The sequence below is a fragment of the Acinonyx jubatus genome, chromosome B2 (genome assembly GCF_027475565.1).
Source record: "Acinonyx jubatus isolate Ajub_Pintada_27869175 chromosome B2, VMU_Ajub_asm_v1.0, whole genome shotgun sequence".
NCBI classification, from domain to species: Eukaryota; Metazoa; Chordata; class Mammalia; order Carnivora; family Felidae; genus Acinonyx; species Acinonyx jubatus.
This window is the reverse complement of record NC_069385.1, coordinates 7,758,021-7,783,368: the sequence shown is the minus strand read 5'-3', so window position 1 is coordinate 7,783,368 and position 25,348 is coordinate 7,758,021. Positions and strand designations below refer to the sequence as shown.

The 25,348-nt window shown below is 43.1% G+C and overlaps 1 protein-coding gene across 1 annotated transcript in view; it reads right to left on the bottom strand.

Moving 5' to 3' along the window:
• The window catches only part of PLG (plasminogen), a 42,653-nt gene extending 22,762 nt beyond the window's left edge, over positions 1-19,891 (bottom strand). The window contains exons 1-9 of the mRNA XM_027056504.2: positions 19,733-19,891; positions 15,114-15,249; positions 13,702-13,808; positions 10,160-10,274; positions 7,771-7,910; positions 5,261-5,381; positions 3,679-3,797; positions 2,347-2,509; positions 1,510-1,655 (exon numbers count right to left, since the gene is read on the bottom strand). Coding sequence (XP_026912305.1) covers positions 1,510-1,655; positions 2,347-2,509; positions 3,679-3,797; positions 5,261-5,381; positions 7,771-7,910; positions 10,160-10,274; positions 13,702-13,808; positions 15,114-15,249; positions 19,733-19,781 — 1,096 coding nt within the window. The 5' untranslated portion in view covers positions 19,782-19,891. The remainder of the gene's footprint in view (positions 1-1,509; positions 1,656-2,346; positions 2,510-3,678; positions 3,798-5,260; positions 5,382-7,770; positions 7,911-10,159; positions 10,275-13,701; positions 13,809-15,113; positions 15,250-19,732) is intronic.
• Between the last annotated feature and the right edge of the window lie 5,457 nt (positions 19,892-25,348).

Genomic DNA, 25,348 nt, shown 5'->3' with positions numbered 1-25,348 from the left:
AAGTAGTGAGAGAAAAAAAATTAGCCTAGAATTCTACACCCAACAAAATTATTTTTTCGACTGAAGGCAAAATGGAGACTTTTTAAGACATATAAAAGCTGAAAGACTTCATTAGCAGCAGATCTGTACTACAAAAAATGTTAACAGTTAAGTTTTTTTTTACAGAAGAAATAGGATACCAGATAGAAATTTGAATCTTCAAAAAGAAATGAAGAACATAAGCACTTTAATTTATAATCACTTTAAAAGGTGACTATTCGGGCAAAAATAGTATCAATATATTGTGAGATTTATAACATAGTAGAAGGAAGCCCTTTGGGAACAGTAGCACAACACTGCAGGGAGGAAGTGGAAATACAGTGTTCTAAGATTCTTGCATTTCAAATATAGGAGACTAATATCATTTGAAGGTGGAATGTGATATTAGAGATGGACATTGTAGATATTGGAAAAAAATAGTAAAAACATTAAAATTGGTTTAATAAGCAAATAGCGGTGATAAAAGAGAATCAAAAATATTGAGTGAACACAGAGGCAGAGGAGGATTGAAAAAAATAACAAAAATCAAACAGGACAAGTAGAAACAACTTTTAAATCCAACCATATTAACAATTATATTAGGGGCACCTGGGTGGCTCGGTTGGTCAAGCGTCCGACTTCGGCTCAGGTCATGATCTCACGGTTCATGAGTCCAAGCCCTGTGTCAGGCTCTGGGCTGACAGCTCGGAGCCTGGAGCCTGCCTCAGATTCTATGTCTCCCTCTCTCTCTGCCCCTCCCCTGATCTCTCTCTCTCTCTCTCTCAAAAGCAAATAAAAACATTTAAAAAATTAAAAATAAATAAGAATAAAAATAAAGCAATTACATTAAATGCAAATGCTAAACATCTCAGTTAAAAGGCTGAGAGAAAAGAGGTATCATACAAACAATAGTGAAAATGGGGCTGTAAGGGCTGTATTCCTACAAGTAAAAGCAGACTGAAGCGGGCAGTCTTTCCAAAGATAAGGGGAGACATTACATAATGATGAATGGGTCATTTCTTCAAGAAGACATAACAATCCTAAATGTATATCTGCCTAACAAAGAGTTCCAGAATGGATAAAGCAAACACAAGACCAAGAAGATATGGACGAATCCATAGCTCAAGTTGGAGACATCACCATTCATCTCTCAGAAATCTATAGAACAGAGATAAAAACAAAAATTAGGAAGGATTCAGAAGAGCGAAACAACACTAACCCACCCGTCCTAACTGGCCTTCGTAGAACACTACCCGACAACAGCAGAGCTACCTGCTTTTCAAGAGCACAGGGCACGTTCACCAAGACAACCATACTCTCGACCTTAAAACAAGCCTCAACAAATTCAAAATAATTGAAATCATACAGCATGCTCTCTGAACAGAGCAGAAGGAAACTATATACAAAGCTACTGTGTCCTGTGGCACCACTGAAGTGGAAAAACCCAGAATGCCTCGGGGCCCTCGGTAAGCTCTCATTCCCCTTGCTTACCTGGGGCATCCAAATGTTCTGAGGACAGTGGCGAGGACTCACAGGACGGGATCTGACAGTATTCCCACCTCACTTCGCTGTTGGTCGTATAGCACCACGGAGTTGTTTCTCCATCAGGGTTGCGACAGTAGTTTTCATCCAAATTTCTGAAAAAGAAGTGATTGGGAATCCAGCTTTTCAAAAAGGCTCAATACATAATGGTGCATGCATGCTTGTTGATAGTGATATTGGGGATGCACCCAGCTAATTCTCCAGAATGACACAAATCAAGTAACAGGCGGAAACTTAAGCACAGAGGGATTCCGCAGGATCCGCAGAATTATGGCACCGATGCTTCTCACTGGCAAATGATGGGACTATACACCTCAACTGTGGATAGTGAAGCAAAATAGGTCTTTTGCTGTGGGCTGGGTGCTATGCTCAATGTGGAAAACACAGTGGGTATTTTCCAGACCGTTTCTGCCTCAAGAAGGATACATCATAGCTGTAGAATTTAAGTGTTCCCAAACCTTACTGTGCATTTAGTGGAGAGCTTTCCAAAAGACATTGTCGGGACCCACTTCCGAGTTTCTGATTTAGTGGATCTGGACAGGGCTCAAGAATCTGCATTTGGAACAAATTCTGATGATGCCAGTGCTGCTGGTCTGGGGAACCACACTTAAAGAACGAGCGTTAGAGGAAAGGCAGTGTGAAATTTCACTTCCTTGTGTATGACTTGGCCAGTTCTCATTCGAGAATACTTTAATGTTGGTTCCTCTAGTAACAAAGCCAAGGCCGAGTCAGTGGGATTTCACATTCCATTCAGCAGACAGGGATTGAGACCAGAGGCCGACTTACTTGCAAGGGAAGTTTTCAGGGGTCCTGTTGTGCTTGTGAGGGGTCTGTTCGCTCCAGCGCTGACAAGTATGTCCAGATACGGTGAGAGACACCTTCCCTCGGTAGTTTTCACCTTTGCCTTTCAGACACTCATACGTTGGACCAGAAGTTGGGGGTGGTGTTGCTTGAATGGAGGTAATAAATTACTATGAGTATTTTAAAAATAAAGAATGCACAGATGGATAGTGTAGGAGGGATGGAGACAGGGAGAATCAGCCTGTCTTCGGCTCATCCTCTCTCGGAATCTGGCATTTGAAAGTTGTCCATCATTTTCAAAAGAAGTTGACTTGGTAGAGTTTATTAGATCATCTAATGAGGAACTCTTCCCAAGACAAGACCCTTGGAGTGGATGCTTCTTTTTATATTTTCTCTGCTCAGTTCATCATTCATGGTAAGAGTCACATATACCAATGATACAACTTCCTTTGCAATGAATAAATTATTCACTGAGTAAACATAACTGGAGAACACCCAGCATTCTATAAAGCCAAACAACAAGGAGCCCATTGAAAGAAGGCAAAAATTACCTCCAAGGAAAAGCGTATGCATACAGAAATCAAGAAATTCTTGAGAGGAAAAAAAAAAAAAGATGACAAAATAATTGATATTCATAAAGGAGAGCACCTGATAACCTTCAGAGTCCCAAAGCACGATTGTCAGATCAAAGAACAGGAAGCCACCATCAAGGTCTCCTGCATCTTTTTTAATCTTTGATGACTGTCCTTGTCTAAATGTTTAGTCCTCTGTTACAGGTTCTCCCAGAAGGAAAACATAAAATTGTTTCTTCCAAGTCATTCCTGCCAAGTCTTCCCCTGAACACTATCTTTCTGCTGCTCTCTCACAAGTTTGGCTTACTGAAAAACTGCGCATCCAGAGAGATCGTTTGTTTACAAAGCAACAGTCATGAGGAACTCGGATTGATTTGAAATCCATGTATCAGAAAGCATGGGTCTGTTGCCCTTGTGCACTAGAGAAAAGTAGGATAGCAGAGATACTTCCCCCAAACCTACATTGAACTGTACTTGGAAGAGGCAAGAAAAACAACAACGAAAACATAATCAGTAGAGGCTCTGATCAATTACCTACAGTCATCAATAAATTGTTTTAAAAGAACAATTATATCCCACGGGACCTATAGGGCACGTTTTAGGCACAGCGCTCGAGCCTGATGCAAGGTTTCTGTTTGTTTTTGTTTGTTTGTTGTTGTTTGCTTGTTTTGTTTTGTTTGTTTGTTTCTATTTCAAGGGCATAACAGGTGAGGATCCCTGAGGACTGGGCAGGAGCCATACTTACTACAGCGCGGGATGTCACAGAACTCCCAGCGTTTGTTGGGATCTGTGGTGAAACACCACGGGCGGGGCTCCCCATCAGGGTTGCGGCAGTAATTCATCTTCAGGTTCTTGTTTGGAAATCTGAAGGGGTAAGAAGGATTTTAATAGCACTGAGCATTTACATTTATGGGTGAGAACCACTTCAAATGAGCAAATATTGAGCATCTGCTGTGTGTTAGGCACAGTCAGGCACCCAAAGAAATGACTGGATGAGAGCTATCCTCAAAGAGGTAACTATCTCATTAGAAAGATTAGCTCACTGTTCCAAGGGATGTTTTTCTAACAGTGTATATATGCAAAAATCACAGGCCTTCATCATTTTGGCCATCTGGAAAATTAATGTAGGCAAACTCCAGTTATTCAGCTGCAAATGATAGCCATTTGAAAATACAAAGTACTCACTGACCAGGGATGGTCATCTAAGACACTGTATAGTCAAGAAGTTGGCATCTTCATAACTTAAAGGAATGGTCCTTCTGGTCTACCAGGTTCTGGTCCTGTTAGCCTTTAAGCTTATAGAAACTGGAAGGGAGAAGGTATACTCCTGAAGCACTTGGCCGAATAGTGCCCAAGGACCTCTGCAGGGACCTAGTGACGGAGACTGTGAGATGCACGGCAAGCCTGTGGCCATTTGGGCTCATTTCACGTCCCTGTCTGAAGCTGTGAATATTCAGTCAGGATGTAGAGAACAACCAGCAGTGGCTTAAACAAGCCTCTTCTAGTCTCTGGAAAGTGAATTTATCCAGTCTGGGCCTTGAGACCTTTACCGTATTTCTCCTTTGAAGGCAAATGACAACGGCTGTGTTTTAAGCGAGCCCTGTGGAATGGGATGTATAGAAATTCAGGGGAGTTGTGAGCCACGCTGAAATCCGTGGCTTAGTCCCATTTCCTATGAGTTTTATAAGGCCCATTACGAGGCATTTTCCAGTACAATTAGTGTGAGAAGGAAGACCCAGAAAACCTTACTCTAGGAATCATCATTACTTTCCAGATCATGGATTCTTATTCCTATTATAAATTCATGATCCCCTTTGAAACTCTGGTGGAAGTTGAAAATCCTCACCCCAGAAAAATGCACTGATATAAATACACATAAAACGATGGGGGATTCACAATCCCTAAGGCCTGTCCGTTGATCATACATTAGGAAGCCTTGAATCTCATCAGTATAAAGGAAAAGGAAAGGAATAAAGAGAGGAGGGAAATACTTGGAAAATACACAAGTGAGATGTATCTGTATTTCTCACAATTCAATGTGCATATGAATCAGCCAGGAAGCTGGTTATAATGCAAATTCAGATTCAGAAGGTCAGAGATTCTCCATTTCCAACAAACTCTCAGATGATATCACTCCTCCCTGCACCACATTTTGAGTAGCAAGAAATTATACCTCAGTTGCAATGGTGCGGGAGGATACACACTTTCAAATTCAAAACATCAGATGTGTTCTCTTCCTGAGGCATGCGAAAACATCTAAATAACATTAAACGCTCCCTAGAGGTGTAGAGTTGTAACCGTCGAATTGCTTTTCCAGTAAGACTTACTTGGAAGGAATATATCCGTGAGCATGTGGGGTTTGAGAGTTCCAGGACTGGCATTCGATTCCAGAGATGGTCTTGGAAATTTTGCCCTCATAGTTTTCCCCACTGCAGTGCATACATTCATCTGGGCAGAATGGAGAAGGAGGAAAGGAATGAAGGAGAAACGGAAATGGAGGAATCAAAAAAGAGTAAAAACTAGCAATGCCTCAAATACCACTAGCTACTTGTTCATTTGCACTTTCCAACAATCACTTGACAATGAAATTGCTGCAAGCACTCTTCTAATACACTCTAAAACGTCATTCTCTCCTTCAAAGAATAAAATTCATGTATTTCGGTCAATACCCCCTCAACTATTATACTCATGACCACGTCCAGAAATTCCGTAACACCCTGTTCCTCAAACTGGGATCCAGTGGCCCTTGGTGGGTGGGAAGGGTATGGGGAGAAGGTGCATGTATCCCCAGAAATCTGTAAGTTCTCTACAAAGATTTTTAAATACTTGATGTCTTCATTTCAATAACAGTCTTTAGAAATTTCTAGGAAGTTATTCTGATCATGTGGATGACTGCCAGTGAGTTGGATTTTAGTGCTTGAGTTTTTGATGGTGCTCAAGGCCTCCCCGGAGACCAATATTCACCTAAAGTGACAGGGCTTCTCTTTTTATATTATAGCAGTAGCCCCTCCTTATCCGTGGCTTTGTCTTCTGTGCTTCAGTTACCTGCGGTGAACCGCAGCCCGGAAGCAGATGATCTGACCTATCGTCAGAGGGTCGACAGTAGCCCAAGGTTACATCACAATGCCTACGACATTTCCCCTTGCTTCGTCTCATCTTGTAGGCATGTTATCATCTCACGTCACCACCAGAAGGGAGGATATGGTACAATAAGATATGGAGGTGGGGAGGCCGCATCCACGTAACTTTGATTACAGTTATTGTGTATAGTGTATTGTCATAATCACCCCCCTTTATTATCACTTACCGTTGTTCATCTCTTACTACGCCCTATTTATAATTAAACTTTATTGTATGTAGGTACAGGGAAAAAGACAGTATATACAGGGTTCTGTACTGTCTACAGTTTCAGGCATCCACAGTGGGCCTTGGAACGTATCCCCTGCAGATAAGACGGGGTTGGGGGGGGCACTCCTGTACTGAGAAGCAAGACTGCTTGTTTTTTGCACTCCTACATTATTTAAAAACTGAAACTTTGGTCGGGAGTTCTTTTTTTTTTCCCTCCCATTTACATTTTCTTTCTTTCTTTCTTTTTGGAATTATTGGAATAACATGGTGCAGTGGAAGAATCTAGGATTTTAATTTTTACGGAATGATAACGAAACCAGAGGCGGACTTGATACAAAACTGATGCTTTCATGTCATTTAAGGGCCAAATGACCTCATGACATCATATACCAGTAAGGCATCTCTGTGGTTGGAACAAAGACGGGAGAAGTGAGCTGTCGCACGGTGCGTATACAATCCACACTGCCACACAAATTCCACCCTCATCCATGCCCCTTTTGCACCGATAAATGTGGCAGAAAATAGGAAACGAAGAAAAGTTTTTCAGTAGGAGGTTCTTAAAGTTTTTAGCATTTACTCTCAAGGTATGCTATTCAACTGGTTGGTCCTTAAAGATAGCAGATTGCTGGTTTAAAAACCCGGGTTGATGCTTGGCTTTGACAAAACAGCAAAGTCTACCGCATTAAATGAATACATGTATTTGGATTTCACTGATGTTGTGGTTCTAACGATTTAATCGCAAATCTGTTTTTGGCTTTATCCTGTGTAAGAGCTTTAAGCGTAAGAAATGGTATCTAGGAGGGGCGCCTGGGTGGCTAAGCCGGTTAAGCGTCCGACTTCAGCTCAGGTCATGATCTCACAGTCTGTGAGTTCGAGCCCCGTGTCAGGCTCTGGGCTGACAGCTCAGAGCCTGGAGCCTGCTTCGGATCCTGTGTCTCCCTCTCTCTCTGCCCCTCCCCTGCTCATGCTCTGTCTGTCTCTGTCTCAAAAATAAGCAAAAACATTTTTAAAAATTAAAAAAAAAAGAAATGGTATCTAGGGGCATCTGGGTGGTTCAGGCGGTTAAGCATCGGACTCTTGGTTTCAGCTCAGGTCATGATCTCATGATTCATGAGATCAAGCCCCACATCAGGCTCTGCACTGACAGTGCGGAGCCTGCTTGGGATTCTCTCTCTCCCCCTCCCCCTCTGCTTGCTCACGCTCTCTATATCTCAAAATAAATAAATAAACTTAAAAAAAGAAATTGTATCTAGAATTTACATCTACTTTGATACTTGTACATATTGAAACAACATTTAAATAAAAATAATTGAGGCCAATAAATAGGGATGAGTCTGAGCAAATTTTTGGTCTTTTCCCAGAGGTATACACATTACTCAATTTTGTCAAACATGCCACTAATGTTAATAATATTCCTGTAGGGAATCGCTCTACAGCATGTTACAGATAGATGGCAGATGTGAGAACATTTTCTAGAGCCGCTCCTGACCTTCACACTCTGGAATGTCGCAGTAGTCGAACCTCTTGTTTGGGTCTGTGGTGTAGCACCAGGGTCCGTCCTCGTCATTGTCGGGGTTCCTGCAATAATTCTCCTCCAGCCCCTCCGAAGGGTACTTATCAGGTGAATAGCTGTAGAGCGTGGGAAAGAATCCCCGTGACTATACAGCTGACCCTTGAACAACACAGTTTGAACTGCATGGGTCCACTTACATGCAGATGGTTTTCAATAAACACAGCACAGTACTGGAATGGACTTTCTCTTCCCTATGATTGTCTTCGTAACATTTTCTTTTCTCTAGCCCACCTTATTGTGACAATACAGTCTCTGATATGTGAAACATTCAAAATGTGTATTACTTGGCCCTTTATGCTATCAGTAAGGCTTCCAGTGAACAGTAGGCTATTTGTAGTTAAGTTTGGGGGGAGTCAAAAGCTATACATGGGTTGTCAACTGCGCAGGGGGCCAGTGGCCCTCATCCTGTGTTGTTCTAGGGTCAAATGTATTTTATAATTTGGTGGGGAGGGGAGTGAAGGTGAGAACGCGGGCAGGGAGGGGCAGAGGGAGATGGAGAGAGAGAATCCCAAGCAGGCTCCGTGCCCGGCACAGAGCCCAGTGAAGGGCTCAGTTTCACAACCATGAGATCACGACCTGAGCCGAAATCAAGAGTCAGATGCCTAACCAGCTGAGCGCCCCAGGGGTCAAATGTGTTTTAAAAGTCCGTATGCTGTTAGGAAGGCAGAATGAGATGCCATTCCCATCTGAGGTTCAAGGTTCTGTCATCCAAATGCATTTCCGCTATGTGCTTCAGCATTTGTGTTGTCTGATTTCCAATGCTCTACTGTTAGACTGCTTCAGCATAGTAGCTAATATTACCATTATTATGATATTGACAGGTAAGCTAATATTACCATTATTATGATATTGACAGGTGAGTCTCAGAAGTAGAGCCAAAGTGTTTTTATGCACAGTCAGTAGAAATATAAAGACCTCAAAAGCCTGCCAAATTCTTGATTCCTTCCAAACACCTGCTTTTTTCAGGTAACCTTCACTCTGTCAAAATAGTGGTAGTTAATGCCATTTCTGTCTGTGTGAGCAATGCACCAGGCAATACTGAAACCTTCCTCTACATTCTCTCATTTAGCTTTGATAAAACCCCTAAAGGGAAACATATTATTCCCTATTGTGCAGATGAGAAAACTGAGGCACAGCAACGTCAAACAAAATACATCTTGCCTCAGTGTGAACACCTAATTAACTAGCATCTCAAGTTCAAATCAACCCGTCTGATTCCAAATGTGTGGGGGTGGGTAAAGTTAAGCTCATTTCCAGCTCTAGAAATTAGATGCTGTGTCGAGATAAAAATCAGATCAAAAGCCCAAGACTTAGAGTCTAAATAGCAGATTTCATTTCTGTTCTTCTATGTACCTGTTTTTGATAAAGTGCCTCCCGGGGCCTCAGTTTCCTCATCTGCTAGGGTCAAGATGGCCTAGATTATCTCTAAAGCCCCTGACACTCCGTGACTTTGCCTTTTGGTTTGATCGTTTTTCCTCTATAAGCCATATGTCTTGGGAATATTATATCTGCCCATGGAATTTTTTGGGGGGGGTGGGCGGTCATATACACTAAATTCTACTTGATAAGCACTGTCACTAAGAATTGATGAGAATTGTTACTGTTCATGCCACCTAATGACATACTGGGGAAAGCAGAAAAAGAATGACACTAAAATAATAATAGGCAAGTTGCAGGATAATCAGTTTTTCGTTTATGTTCTATTTGCTACTTTGCTCTGTAATGCTGAGGTGAACACGTGGGGAGGGTTCTCACTTGATATGTTTGGGTTAGACTAATCCTGTCCTAAACAGGATCATCTGTGCTCTTTTCTGAGTCACCTGGGATTCGTGGTTTGACTGTTCTTTTCCACTAGGCATCCTTCCACGTTCCAGGTCTTCCAAAACAGTACACACACAAGAGCAAATGGAACCCTTCTCTGCTTTTGTGCTATAAATAGCCGACCCGTTCCACATCAACCTCAATAAGGCTCTCTCCAGACCGGTTTATTCGCATATTCTGTTTGATTTCGAAGTAATGGCGGCAGGGGGTGGGGGAGCAGGTGCTACGCCTGGGTGGCTCAGTCGGTTAAGTGTCGGACTTTGGCTCAGGTCATGATCTCACGGTTCATGGGTTCGAGCCCCGTGTCAGGCTCCATACTGGTACAGAGCCTGCTTGTGCTTCTCACTCTCTCGTCTCTCTCTACCCCTCCCCGTTCATGCTTTCTCCCTCTCTCTCTCTCTCAAGATAAATAAATAAACTTAAAAAAAAAAGTAATGGGGATCATTGTAAATATCACAGGGGAACGCAGTGATGAGAGTCTTACTTAGGTTTGTGTGGAGCATTGTCACTCCATTTTTGACAGGTGACACCATTCTTCGTTTTGGACATTGTCCCCCTGTAGCTCTTCCCGTTTCCAATCTTGCACTCTGAAAGATAGACTGAAGGGGGATCCACACAGCGGTCAAGACCTCCGCAAGAACCACCACCAAGAAGCCCTGTGCTGCTTAGTCATGTGGAAAAAATTCGCGTTCGAGACACCATTTTCCTACTCCTTGGAAAGACCATGTTGTGCATTTTACATCTGTGTGAGAGCTGCAGTCCACCAAGCTGTTTGGCGCTTTGGTTTATTCAAAGCCACAGCCCCTCTGTGTACCAGGTACCAGGCTGGGTGCTGGAGACACACGGAGAGGAGAACAGAGGCCCTACCCTCATGGAGCTTCCAGTCTAGGGAAGGCAGAGGGGCCGGTTACAGAAAGTAATCAAGGTCACAGATCATGAAATGAGATAACCTCACGGTCACACACGGAACAGACAGGACCAATAACATGAGGAGCGAGTCAAAGGGAACGGGGAGGGGGCTTTTCAGAGGTGGAAAGAGATCCAAGCCACTTCTGTTTTTTGAGGCTCCCAGTATTTTAGATATGGAAAAAAAATGTCAAACAGCTTGAGAATTCACAGTAGACACTCTCAACTAGCCTCCATTTAACCAACTCACTGGTCAGCCAGTAGTAGTCTCCAGCCCATTTTTAGAACGCACTGTCAGATGCCCACCTGTGTTCTCCGTGTGATAAGGTGGGCACCTGTGGCTGGCGGGCCGCTTTCCAGTGTGCCCACCCACTTCTGTTCCCACCAGTTGGATTTTACACTTAGAAGAGTCAACTATTTTCATCATTAAACTTCTGATACAGCTGTATTTGGTTTAAGATGATCTAAACTGAGAAATGAATGTGGGAAAAAATCAAAGATGAATTAAAAAAAAAAAAGCTAAGACGAATGCTTTTAAGGACTCGAAAGACTCGAATCGTCTTTAAAAAGGCTATCAAACCCACTGAGGGCAATCCATTCATACTGTTGGCTATATAATTTTGGGTGGGAAATCCTAAAAACACAAAGGTATTTTACAGTCAGACTGATTAACAGATGTCTCTAGACCTTGCTTCACTTCAAAGAGATGAAAGGCACTTATCCTAGACGGTGCGCTTAGAGCGGAGTTTGTGCAGGAAATGACCTGCTAATTGCTATTGGTGGCCCCATATTCAAAGAAAAAAGCTTCCACTCTTCATCAAAAGGTGTCAATATGAATTGTGTTTTCTTTAAAAATACAAAATACATACGGTCTATTTGTGTCATCTTTTACGATGTCCTGCCAAGGTTTTAAATTAATTTGATCAATTATCTGGGGCAAGTACTTCTAACACACCCATAGCAAACAAATGCTTTTAACTCAAGTTCGTGTATGAAGACTCCAAATATATCTTCATTTGATAAGCTATGGCAGTAGACATACTTCAGTGATCAAAAGTATAAACTGAAGGCACTTTGGAGGCCCAGGGGTCCGGGTAGACTTTTCAAAGAAGGTGATGCTTGAGCTGAGACGCGGGAGGTGAGAAGGGTCCCGCCGTGGAAAGAACAGAAGAGGGCCTCAGCATGGGGGTGTGTGCCTGGCATGTGGGAGGAACAGATACAAGCCTGGAGTAGAAAGGCCTAGTGAACCAGCAAATGGGGTGGGCTTAAATAGTACAGGTTCCAGTCGTAGTAGGTTAAGTATTTGGATTTTATTCTAAAGGCATGAAGAGTAGCAAGCAGGGAAGTTACAGCCCACCTGCGGCCATGGCCTGGCCAGTGATAGTGATGGCTTAGACCCAGGTGGTGGCGGTGACCGTGGTGGGGAGGGGCAGACGTAAATGGGATCTGACATGGAGTATTCCCAGAAAAACTCAGGCAGGGAATTTAGCAGCGGGTCGATGTGCTACAGTAAAGAAACAAGCACCACAAATGACTTGACTTTTGACTTTTTACCTCTCTTCTGTTTGTATGTACCCACTAGAGTTTATATAACCTTTTGCTCCTTTCCATCACCTTGAAAACAAGCCACTATTCAACTACTCATGCTAAGCCTAGCGATCACCCCCAAGCTCCTTCTGGTTAACAATTTACGAAGGATTTATTTAAATGTTAGCATTTTGCAGGGAAAATCCTACCGGTCTATTTTTTTTAAAAATCTACTAGGTAACCCTATATAGCTCACCCTGCACTGACTGGTAAAAATGAATAACTTCAACAGATAAACTTCAGATTCACTCTGCACTTGAATCTTGAGAATTAGAGATAAACATGGGGCGCCTGGGTGGCTCAGCTGAGCATCCGAATTCAGCTCAGGTCCTGATCTCACTGTCCGTGAGTTCGAGCCCCACGTCGGGCTCTGTGCTGACAGCTCAGAGCCTGGAGCCTGCTTCAGATTCTGTGTCTCCCTCTCTCTCTGCCCCTCCCCCACTCATGCTCTGTCTCTCTGTCTCTCTCTCTCTCTGTCAAAAATAAACATTAAAAAAAATTTTTTTTAAAGAATTAGAGATAAATAATGGTAAGAAAGGGAGTGCAGTAGGCATACAGCTAATTAAACCTCAGAAGATGAACCGAGGCACAGAAATAATCCTAACCTAAGGAAATACTTCAAAAAATCTTATTTAGAGTTTTGTGGTGAGATTAGAGAGAATGTTGCAGGTCATTGTCAATAACGCACGCTAGAGGATGTTTCTTGTTGTCTTTCACACCTGTGACATAGTATATTTAGAGAGCTACGTTGTTATTATAAATAGTCTTACTCCTAGCCAACAACAGAGTACGGAGGAGCTTTTAAAATGTCACACAATCACTGAAATCTTCAGGCATACTTAATGGGATTTGGCATATCTAAAAGGACATACAATTTTCATAGGAGTCTAGCCCATCTGTTATCCTAAACAATGGGATTCTTGATCCAGAATTTTCAAGGAAATTATGGAAAAGCAACGGGGGTTGCACATCTTCAAAAGATCATATTTCTGAGCCTGAGGTAAATACAGACTGTGACATAAAACATCTGTAAAGTTAAAAATGAAAATATGTTGTCTGTATACAAATGTTACCGAGGATTTAAGGCACCTCAGTTTTTCTATTTCCCTAGGCTTCGGTCCAGAAGCCAGGGCCCGAGGACCATGGTCCCTGCAGAATAAAAAGTCACGATCATAAGGAACATTTAGACTCCCGTCTCCTCAAAGTTGAATATCTTATTTTCGGGGTTATAGAGGTAGAAGTGATTTTGTCAGTTCAATTCCTTCATTTTCAAATCAACAAAAATGAACTCTAAAGGGGGAAATAATATGTACTCAATATATAATATAACATATATCAATATATATTGGATTCGTGACCAAATCTTACCGTGAGTCTGAACTCAATTTCCCTGCGTGATAGTGTCTCCATTCTCTGGTCTAGCTGCTAAAGGACAGATATAAAAGAGGAAGTGGTGGGGGGGAGGAGGGGAGGGGGGAAGATGTGGGGAGGAAAAGAAGGACAGGAACAGGAGGAAGAAAACATTGTACTCACTCTTCTTTTCAAATAAAACCACATCTCTCATCCTGAAGACAGCCGAATTCTTGCTGTTTTCAGCCATGATCACACAATGTTGCTCTTTGCTGTGATATTGGAATGACCTGCAGAAGAAAATCAGGAAACACAACAAATGCTTTCCCCTATTAAAGGAAAGCAAACCTGTGTTAATAAATAAGAGACTCAAAAGGCAATTGTATCTCTTGATGGGTCACGGAGCTCAGAATGTTTCCTTTCCATTGAATTTGGTCCAGTTATCAGTCAGGCGCTGTGAAAGGACACATCAAGGTGGTAATTATTCTTGTGGTCTTCCACCTTTGCCTTCTCCCCCTCCAAAGTTTCTCTTTCTGTTTCAACTTCTCTGCTTCTCTGCTCTCTCTTCACTTTTCTTTTCTTTTCTTTTCTTTTTTTTTTTTTTTTTAGTTCAGTGCTAGAATATTTGCTTTTATGTTGAAAGAACCAAAGAACCAACTCAGATTTCTCTTTCCAGGAGGGTCTATGTGACTTGTGGACTCCCAGAATTTTCCCTTGACTTGACTTCTGCCTCTACATTTCCCCTCTTCTCCCTTCTCCTCAACCGCCTTGCCCATTGCCATGGTCTTGCCGTGGACATTCAGTCTGGCATTCAAAGCCATCCACAGCTGTCTTTCCAACTCCATTTTCTCCATGAGCCCTTCTTTAGCCTCTCACTGTCCTGTTCACAGGGCCACGAGGCTCCCTGAGCCTGAATGCCTCCTGCCTCGTCAGTATATCTCACTCTTCCTTCCAAGCCCCGTCCTCCCCAGGCTTTCTCCAGCCTTCTCGCCCCTTAGGAGTTCTTTTCTCTGCATCTTCATAAAGCACCCATTGATTATGTCACTTACGGACACCTCAAATTGCCTGTGTTCTTAAACAATTTTTACATTTTATCCAGTGTCTGTGAGTACACCATAAACAGAAAAAGGCAAACACCGCATGTTCAACTATACAGAGAGTTATCACATACTGATACAGATCATATATATCATATATGCCGGTGACACAGATCATATATATCATATACCCTGGATCACTGTATCTGTGCTTCTTGGCTCCTTAGGCACAGGACACTTCCAGTCATGTGATGCTCATTAAATATTTACCGACGAGGATGTCAAAAAACCAGAGCTCAGAACAACAGCTGGTGATGTCGTGGGTAAAAATAACATCCTTTGGGGGCAGTTTTCTAAAAGGGATGCGAGTCAACTTTGACAAGGAACTGTTCACATGGCTTCAGATCCAGAGTGCAAATACACTCCAGTCCCATGAAACTCCTCTTTCCTCTCAAATGCTATTTTTGCTAAGAAATCCCTGAGCAAATTTCTCGCTATCAAAACAATAGGGTCTCAAACAGCAAAATCTCTGCGCGTGAGCAGTGACGAGGGAAATACCTGCAAATGAATCCTGTCTCCTCCTCACATCGTGCTGCACATTCTTCTATGCTTCCTGCTGACAGCTGCTTCTTAGTGAGGCTTACCAGAGAAGCCCCCTGGGTATTTACATAGTCATCCAGGGGGTCTCCGTGACCTACAAATGGAAGATAAAGGTGGGATAATTGGTAAGATTCATCAACACCATGGTTCAATTATCATGACTTCATAATCATCTATTTGCTTTGCATCAACCAAATGAAACTTGCTGCTTTCTTGGAAAGCAGACGGGTGTCATGAATAAGAATGTTTAGTCAGGAAAACAGTTCCATCATTGGGTTGCATTCTATTAAAAGATCAACCGGACCAATTGGTTAATTAAGATTAGAATTATTGGGGCGCCTGGGTGGTTGAGCCACCGACTCCGGCTCAGGTCATGATCTCACGGTTCGTGAGTTCGAGCCCCACATCGGGCTCTGTGCTGACAGCTCACAGCCTGGAGCCTGCTTCTGATTCTGTGTCTCCCTTTCTCTCTGCCCCTCCCCCACGTGTGCTCTGTCTCTCTCCGCCTCTCCAAAATAAAGAAAACTAATTTAAAAAATTAAAAAGAAAAAGATTAGAATTATTTAACAACTTCTGTTGCTACATTAATGAGCATGAAACCTTAAATAAGAAAAATTCGATTTGTTTGCTATGGATCACCACACCATGATAGAACAGTAAGAGACCACCAGTGGCCACTACGTTAGCAATTACTAATGTTGATTTGTCCTTCGCTGGATGTGAACCCAACTTGGAGGCCATTCCTTGATTTCCAACACTATAAACTTTGGTTGCGACTCTGTTACTTAAACTGATGAGACAGACATTCTCTGAATGGTTCCACGTTAGCAAGTTGATGATTTTAATAAAGAAGGTTTGAACTACGTCTCAACTACCACACAAGGTCATTTTTATACTGGGCTTAGTACAGTGACACCTCACTCTTAATTAAAGAGAAATCATTTTTTCCCCACAATGATGACAAGTATCTGGCATTTCTGAGGAAATTATAAAAAAGCAGATCCTGGGACGAACACTGGCCTTGATTTTTCTAGAAGATAAAATCTGAAGCAAAGAATCTGTCCCAGGGTTGCTCTGCCCTTGCCACCTCAGAGACTGTTCCCACAGGAGCTACAGGAGTGTTCTCTGTCTCGAGGCCTCCAGGCAGCGCTGAACTGGCTTTGATACCTTGACTCCCCACCCAGAGACGACGGTCTCCCCACTTTTTGCTTTTGGTGTGGAACCCTAGTGATGTTCCCAGGGTGACAGGCTGGAAGAGGTTAATAAAACGAAGACAGCAAAGTTACCTAAAGTTTGCCTAAATGGGATTAGGCAACATGGAGGCCTTGACCGCCTGGAGGGGAGTGGTGAGGACGGAAGCCAGGCTGAGCGGGTTGAAGACTGACAGGAGCCCTGGAGCCTCAAGAGCAGGCAAGTCTTCAGAAGCCTGGCTGTGAAAGCAGCTTTTCCCAGAGGGCATGTGCCCTCATGGAATTTTTGTTTAAGCTGAGACATTCTAGAGCTTGTTTAGATGCTAATGAAAATTATCCACTAGGAAGTACCGTTAGAGGTCAGCCCCTCATTCTCTGAAAGACCCTCCCTGCCCACCTTGGAGAGACCTGGGGCACAGAGGCAATGCACTCTAGCAGGTGGAGACAAGCCATCTTCCGGAGGCCACCCTCCCTTCCTTCTGGTATTTGCTTTCCCCAATTTAGGATACTCTAAACTGGAAAGTGGCAATGGAACAGGAAGTTAGCTGATGTAATTTACATTTAATGCACCAGAAAGCACTGGAAAAATGTTTCAAAGGATTATGGAGAAGCAGAGATTTTAGACCCATATCCGTGCCTTCATCCTGCATTTCCCCCAAATTTGAGCTTTCATTTCCAAGAAAAGGTGTGCTTGGCTGAATTCTATAGATGGGGATGTGATTTTAAAAAACAAATATGGCGATCACAGTAACTCTGGAAAGCATATCCTATAAAGACATAAACCTTCTGAAGAGTTCTCAGAAAGTTGAGAAGGCTGGGGTGTATGAATGATACCAAGACAAGAAAATTTCCATTTATATTACCCATTAATTAAGTGGCCTTTAATTGTGTTGTTATATTTCATAGCAAAAAGCTGCTGAGACCACCTGAGGAGTTGATGTCTCAAAGCAATATCCCAAAAGAGATCAGTTTTTTCTTTCTCACTTGAAAAGTTTTCCCACGTTATTTTCTTTCACTGCAGGGCTATATAGCAGTGGGGCATAATACAATTTATTGGTTGACCAAGAAATATTAAACACATCTTTTTAGTCAGAAAAGTATGTTTATATTCTAGGCCAAATTTAGATGTATATTGCCACCAAAGCAAATGTATTGTGTTAATAATGTGGTTGGGGTTTTTTTTGTTTGTTTGTTTAATCACTGTAACGCATATGCATACACCCGTGCTTGTGTGTTTGAAACGAAAGTCTTAGTGGTTTATTAAACCACCAAGAATGGCTGTAAGAGGATATTTTTTCCCTCTCCCCAGTCATGTCTGTGCCCTGGAAAGATGAAACACATCCACGGAAACAGAGTAAATGCCTCCCTTTCAAAAAGAGCCTATGAAAGTCTCCCCCTGCCAGGTTGATCTATTGCAGAAGAGTTTGCTCTCCCATTCTGATGTGATCCACTGTATTGGTTCATGGTGTTCTGGATCCTGTTTTCCGTAGGCTAACACAAAAGACACAGACCTGCATCCCCCCACAGGACCGTTGCCCACAAAAAATCGCTGTGTTCAATCTTCTGTTCTGTATTTCTTTGGTATTTCTTTAAACGGATCTGCTAACTTCAAGCACATTTAACTCTAAAGTACAACCTACAGTGGGGTGCCTGCCTGAGGAGCTCAGTCGGTTGAGCGTCCCACTTCGGCTCAGGTCATGATCTCACAGCTCGTGGGTTTGAGCCCCACGTCGGGCTCTGTGCTGACAGCTCGGAGCCTGGAGCCTGCTTCAGATTCTGTGTCTCCCTCTTTCTCTGTTCCTCCTCCACTCACTCTGTCTCCCTCTCTCAAAAATATATAAACATTAAAAAAATTTAAAGTACAGCCTATAAAATTTTATCCAGCAAAATTTAAAAATCGAATTTCAAGTATCTATGCATTGTTGATATGAAGAATTACCATCATAATTTTATTTATAATTTTATTTATATGAAATGTCTAAAATCGGCAACCCAGAGACAGAAAGTAGATTGTCAATTGCCAGGGGCTGGGTAGGAATGGAGGTAGAGGGATGGGATGGGGAGAGGGACTAGGGGTGACAGCCAAGGGGCCTGGAGTTTCTCTCTGGGGTAATGGAAATGTTCAAAAATGTATTGTGGTGATGGTTGCACAACTCTGAATATTCTGAAAACCACTGGATTGTATGCTTTAAATGGGCGAATTGTATGTGAATTGTAATTCAATAAAGCTGTCCAAAAAAAAAACCCCAAACCTACAAGGCCATGCTTAGAATATTTTAAAGACAGTTTAAACAAAGTTGAAAAGTGAGCAGAGCACCAGATTCCTTCTGGAAAAGCCTTGGTTTAAATTCTGGTTTCTTCGCTTCCTGGATTTGGGAGTAGGGTCAAAAGAGAAATGACATAATTTCCCTAAGTGTGGATTTCCTCTTCTGTCAAATGGGGATGCATATACTACCCTACCTATCCTACCTATACCACCTGAATAAGCTAGTAGTATCTAAGGGGACACACACACACACACGTGTGTGTGTGTGTGTGTGTGTGTGTGTGTGTGTATAAAAACGTGCTTGGTCTACCTCAAGCACTACGTGAGTATCTGTTAAATTTCCCCATGCACACATCATTCTGCACATCAATGGCCGTGATTTCTCCACGCATAAGAAGCAAACTTACACGTGTGGAAGACTGTCTTAAAGCCGAAGCAGGCAGAGAACTGGCGACGACCTCCACAGAATGGTCAAAGGACACAGTCAAAGAGATAGTTCACCGCTTACATTTAAAAGTGAAGAGAATACAGGACACTAACAAAAATGATCTCAATCAAGCTGAGGGCCTGGCGAGGGGGCCCACAACTTTGGGGGTCTTTCGCTTCCGTGGGCTATTATTGCCACTCTAGCAGCCATCACTGAGGTGCAATCTTTTATTTTTAAATTTTTTTTAACGTTTATTTATTTTTTGAGAGACAGAGAGAGAGTGAGGGAGGGGAAGAGAGGGAGGGAGTCACAGAATCGGAGGCAGGCTCCAGGCTCCGAGCTGTCAGCACAGAGCCCGATGCGGGGCTCGAACTCACAAGCCGTGAGTTCATGACCTGAGCCTAAGTCGGATGCTTAACTGACTGAGCCACTCAGGCGCCCCAAGGTACAATCTTTTAGATTTAAAAAGTCGTTCATTATTTCCTCTGCCCACTGGTCTTTAGCATTCGCAGAGAAATGAAAGTTAGTTCTTAGAGAACTCTTCAACCTTGCACGTAGGTTTTGGTTTGGGACTCTCATGAATCAAAAGCTAAATTAAACAGGTTGCCCAGAAAGCCGTCATGCGATCTATCTTTAGGACATTGCTAGGAAAACCATTTTAATTAAAGTAAAACAAACACACCCTCTGTCTTACCTGATTTCAGAAATAAAAGAAGTAGAAGGATGACTTCCTTGTGTTCCATTTTGGGACCGGCCAGCAGTGCCCAGAAACCTGGGTGTCCCAATCCCGAGATGTTATTGACTTACAGGAGAGAAAACGCATCCACAAACAAGATAATCGCATGGAGTTAATTATTCTCTGAGACGCCCATCGCCACTGTGCTCCCAAGGGTTCAAACATTACCTCGGCTGGAGCACCTTACAATGTTTGAGAGCCAAGTATGCAATAGATGCTGGGAAGTGGTGAAAGCCGTCCTCCCCTCCTCCCTCCTTCCCCCCCTCCCACCGCCCCAGGCTGCCTTCTTATCTCCGACCCCTGTCCTCTCCCCACCAAGCCTACTATCTTCCCCGGTCCTCTCCCCACCAAGCCTACCATCTTCCCCGTTCCGTCCGGTTTCCTCCCCACTTTCCTTCCCTGGCTTTGAGTAAAATGGGAGGCAAAAAGAAAGAAAGACAATCATGCTAATAGCCAACCTCTGCTGAGAACTTTCCTAGGCCAGTCACTCTCCTAAGAGGTACATACGCAGTTTCACTCACCCTTCAAAACAAGCAATATTAACACCCCCTCTTTAGAGGGGGGGACCCAGCCTCAGAAAGTTTAATTTTCTCAAGGTTATTTAGCTGCCAACGGTTGAGGCTAATAGACCCAGACTGTGTAGGCCTTAGATTATAAGCATAAACTAGGGCATTGGCATTCATATTCCCACGGCCTACCAAACAATATGGAAATTACTACGAAAGTTAAAATATTTTCTTATCAAAATTTCTTTATGCCCCCTGGACTCACATGCTTTCCATGATTATAAATTATGCTATAAAAACATTCGTCTTTTCCCCCAAAGACATTCACAGTGCCTCTCTGTCTCTCTCTGCCCCTCCCCCACTCGTGAACTGTCTGTCTCTGTCTCCCTCTCAAATATAAATAAATATTTTAAAAAAATTTTTTTAAACCCCTCCTATTTCAGCATTCACCAATATTTAGGAGGAGTGGAATGGATTCTATTTTAATTGTGAAATAAGAACTCTAGGCTATGAAATCCCTTTCTGTAAATTAGCAAAGTGTAGAGGTCGTCACCAAACTGTCTTGGGTGGAACCTCTTGCTAAATTCCCTGGGACCCAAGTCCTCTGTGGAATTCTCCGGAACAAAATGTGCTGGAGAATAAGGCGGCAAACTATTGTGAGCGGCAGGGAGGACCTGGTCACATTTCCCGGTTTTCTACCTCCTCCTGGCTTTCTTCTCTCCCCAAACTCTTCTGTCCCCCTCACCCCTCCCTGTCCCCAAGTGGCCTGGTTTACTAACAGGGACACAGTGTGGAGGCAAGTGGAGGAGTCAGAACTGGGCAGACTGTTTTTCTTAAAAATGTTCCAAAAGTCTTTTAGGGGGATTATGTTGATGTGTTTGAGAAAGTTCTTTGGGGAAAAAAACCAGACTTTTCTGATACATAATGTTTCCAGTATGCATTTATTTCCATTTAAAATATTTTAGTTTTGGGGCACCTGGGTGGTTCAGTCGGCTAAGCCTCCAGCTCTTGATCTCAGCTCAGGTCATGATCTCATGGTTCATGAAATCAAGCCCATCAGGCTCTGTGCTGACAGAGAGGAACCTGCTTGGGATTCTCTCTTTCTCTCTCTCTCTGCCCTTCCCCCACTCATGCTCTCTGTCTCTGTCTCTGTCTCAAATAAATAAATAAACATTTTTTTAGCTTAATATTTTATTACTGCTTTATGTATAAAGCATCAGGAACAATGTCATCAAGAAATTCTGTATCCGTGTAATTTTCCTGTTCCTGTTTGATTTTTTTAATTTGGGTGGTGGTGGTATGCCTTTTGTCCCCTTTCCTCCTGGAAGCTTCTTGAATGATTCGATTCTACACCTGTTATTTTGTAAATCAGGTTGCCCTCCTATGGTCTTCTGCCTATACATTCTTCCTCACCTTCATAATGTATCAGCATCATGAGAGCTCAGATAAACATGAAGCAGGGTTTTGTGAATGTGCCATCAGATATTGTAGTGTGTAAAGAGAAGAGCAAAGAGGAATGTATTGCTCAGGTGTGTACCAGACCGAAGGCATAGAGACTTCCGTTATGGCATGGTCCTCCATGATTTAGCTCCACAGGCACAGCGTAAGCATAAAGCAATGGACTATTCTAGAGAGTTCATAGGAGTCTCACACCAGCACTCTTAGAAGGATGTTGGGCGGGGTTTTTGCTCAAAGCTGCAAAGACAATTAATTCAAAATAAGTCATTTTCAACTTGAAAGAATGGCAAAAACTGAGGAAAGAGATAAAAGAAGGAGAGATCATCTCTCTATACTTTCAGCAGGTTGAATACATTCTGAGATGTACATTCTTATTGAGTTCAATTCATTAAGTATTTTTTAAAGTTTTTTTTTTAAAATTTAACTATTTTGAGAGAGAGTGTGTGTGAGCAGGGAAGGGGCAGAGAGGGAAAGAGAGAGAATCACAAGCAGGCCCCGCACGGCCAGCACAGAGCCCGATGCGGGGCTCGAACCCACGAACCAAACCCATGAACCGTGAGATCGTGACTTTAGCTGAAACCAAGAGTCAGATGCTGAACCGACTGAGCCACTCAGGCGCCCCCAATTCATCAAATATTTACTGACCACCTACTGTGTGTTGGGCTCCTTTAAGATTACATGAAAGGTACAAATCACAGTCCCTACCCAAAGGAACTCCAGGAAACTTCTGCATCGAAGATTTGTGAAGACTTCTGCTATACTTGTAGCCAACAACAAGGACATCAAAGTTAGACGGAAGATGAATCTAATTTCCTTAGCTCTGCAGCACGGGGCCTGCCACCAAGATCCATTCAGGTTCCCTTACGAAGAGGAGAATTAGTACCCTCCCTTCAGGCATTACAGTGGCAAATTCCTTGCAAGAACCCGAGAGGTAAGTTATGAACACGAGGCCAGGTCAACCTCACCAGGAGAGTGAGGCAGTTTCCCCTTCGGTGGCACCTGCCCCCACTTTGCCTAAAGTGGAAGCTGTGGCCAGGTCACAACTTCCCAGGGACTTGCTTTCACATTGCTTGGGCCTTGTGTTGCTGGCCTGACATTTGCACGGGTCACCTTTCTCTACTGACTCTCCCCCTTCCTCCAGTCCCAGTAGGGTTCCTTCCAGTCCAGGCTCTGCCCCCTGGGAACTGTCATTCTAAGACACCTCATTTCTTTACCATGACCATTCTCTGAGTATCCCCAATAAGACCATATATTTCAAAATGAAACTAGCAACAATTAATTAATCCAGTAAGGGTTCAAACAAAGTATACCTTCCTTGTTGCAAAGGTTCTAGGCAAGTTTTTCTTTGCCCTGCATGTCAATTTGCAGAGTGCTTTTACTGTGTTATTTTATTAGGACATATGACCTAGGAAACATGTCCTCATTAACCGGAAGGTGGCTTTCATTTCTTTAATCCGACCTTTCTTTCAAATCTGTTAGCCTTTGTTCCTTAGTCTCTGGCACTATGGAATGAGATATGTATCAGCTCCTGTAAAGAGATAACAGGGCTGCTCCAGTTAGCTCAGGGGTTAAAATGTAACCAGTCCAGGAGCACTTTCTAAGTAAGATCTGACTGACTAATTCAGTGTTCAGCAAGGCAATATTTTCTTAATTGAGTTGTGTTTGCAGAAATCAAGATGTTTATTCATTTTTGGAAAAACAAAATTAGCCTTCATTGGGATACCTTTTCATTTGATTTTTATCTGCCTAAAAAAAATATTAGCAGTGAAGAAATTTACCAGCTCACACTGAGTCAGCACTAGGACTCCCCCGAGATCCAGGCAAACATCCTTTCTGTTCTGAGATCCAGAGTCACCACATATAAAACAAAGAGAGAAGCCAAATCATTCTTTCCATCTTTAAAATTCGTTATTCTCTAAGCTAATTATGACAAAAATCTTTCTTCATAGTACTTGGAAGACACAAAACATGTACATAACATAAAAATGTTTTAAGAAAAAATGAGTCTATATCAAAACTGGTGAAATCTGAGCTACGTCCGTGGACTAGTTCATTACACTGGACCAAGAGCAGTTTCCCAGTATTGACAATGAACTTCAGTTATGCAAGTTTTTACCCTTGGAGGAGCTGGGTGCTGGGTAATGGCAATACCAAATCTCTCAGCATTATTTTTGTAGCTTATTGTATGTTTATAATGCAAAAAGCAAAATAAAACAAAAATATATAATATATAATATATATATATAAAGCTAAAAAGCAAAAATATATATCTATATATGCATATATGTTTATATGTTTATATATTTGTGTATATTTGGTTACATGTGTACATATTTGGCTATGTGTGTATATGTATTTACATATATGTGTATATATATTTGGATACTTGTGTATATATTTTTGGGTACATGTGTATATATATTTGGAGATATATATATATATATATTTGGACATACATGTATATATTTAAGAGGACCCAGGATGAGGTAAATGCTTCCATAATATTTAAAAGAACTACCAAAATATTAAATCAGCATGCAGGACTCAGCCTTTGGCTGATTTCTGTGAGCGCAGGGGAAGTGTGAGTGGAATGGGAGAGGCCCCCTCCCCCACCTCCACTGCCCCTTCTTCCAAGGCCAAGACGACTATTAAGGTCTGGTGGAGCTACCCGGCAGCAGGAGCCCCCACACACGGGTTTGGAATCCGGAGGCTGGAGGAGTCCCACCTCTCAGACACCCAACACCTCTGCACACAGGTAAAACACCATCCAAACCAAGCGGGCCCCACATGATGACGCCTCCCTCGTCTCCCACTCAGCCACACCAACTCCACAGTCCAGCGGAAGTGTGGGAAGGTCCCTGAGTGAAGCAGGAGGGTGGGGTGGAGGCCAGGGTTTGTGCCGGGTGCGGCCCTCCTGGGTAGAGCCTCTCTGGTGTCTACAGTGTTTAGCTCCGTGCTGGGAGCTGGGTAGACGAGTGGGTAAGACCCGATTCCCGCTCTCAGGGAGTTTCCCACCTGATGGACTCGGGGCCGCTGTGGATCCATAAGTTGGGCTGTCAGGTGGCATGGTGAGTGCTCAGCCCTGCTGAGGCCCAGGCTACATGGAGCAGGCAGAGCGACACCTGGCTTGTCTTGAGAAGTGAGCACACACTTCCCCGAGGAGGTGACATCGAGCAGAGCCCTAGAAGACAAGTGGGAGGGATGAGAAGCAAGAAGGAATAGATGTGCAAAGTCCCGGAGGCAAGAGGTCCGGGCCACTGAAAGGCATTCAGGCTGAAATGGGGAACCGGTGGCTGATTGAGGGGGGTCCAGTCTTGCTGGCCTCTTACACTGCGGCAGGGGGTTCTTTAACCGACAGACAGCAGGGACCACGGGAGGGTTTTAGATTGGAAGAGTGGCACCCTCCTTCTGCCTGCAGAGTGGGAGGGGATTGTAAGAAGCAGGGGGGAAGGAGGGAGGACACAGGGGTCTCAAAGAAGGCAGCGGAGAAAGAGAACAGCGATGACATCAGGGAGACGATTAGAAAGCAGAATTGATAGGGTTTGGTGACTGACTGACTCTGGGGGTGGAACCAAGGCTCGTGCCCCCCTTTCTGTCCTGGGCACCTGCC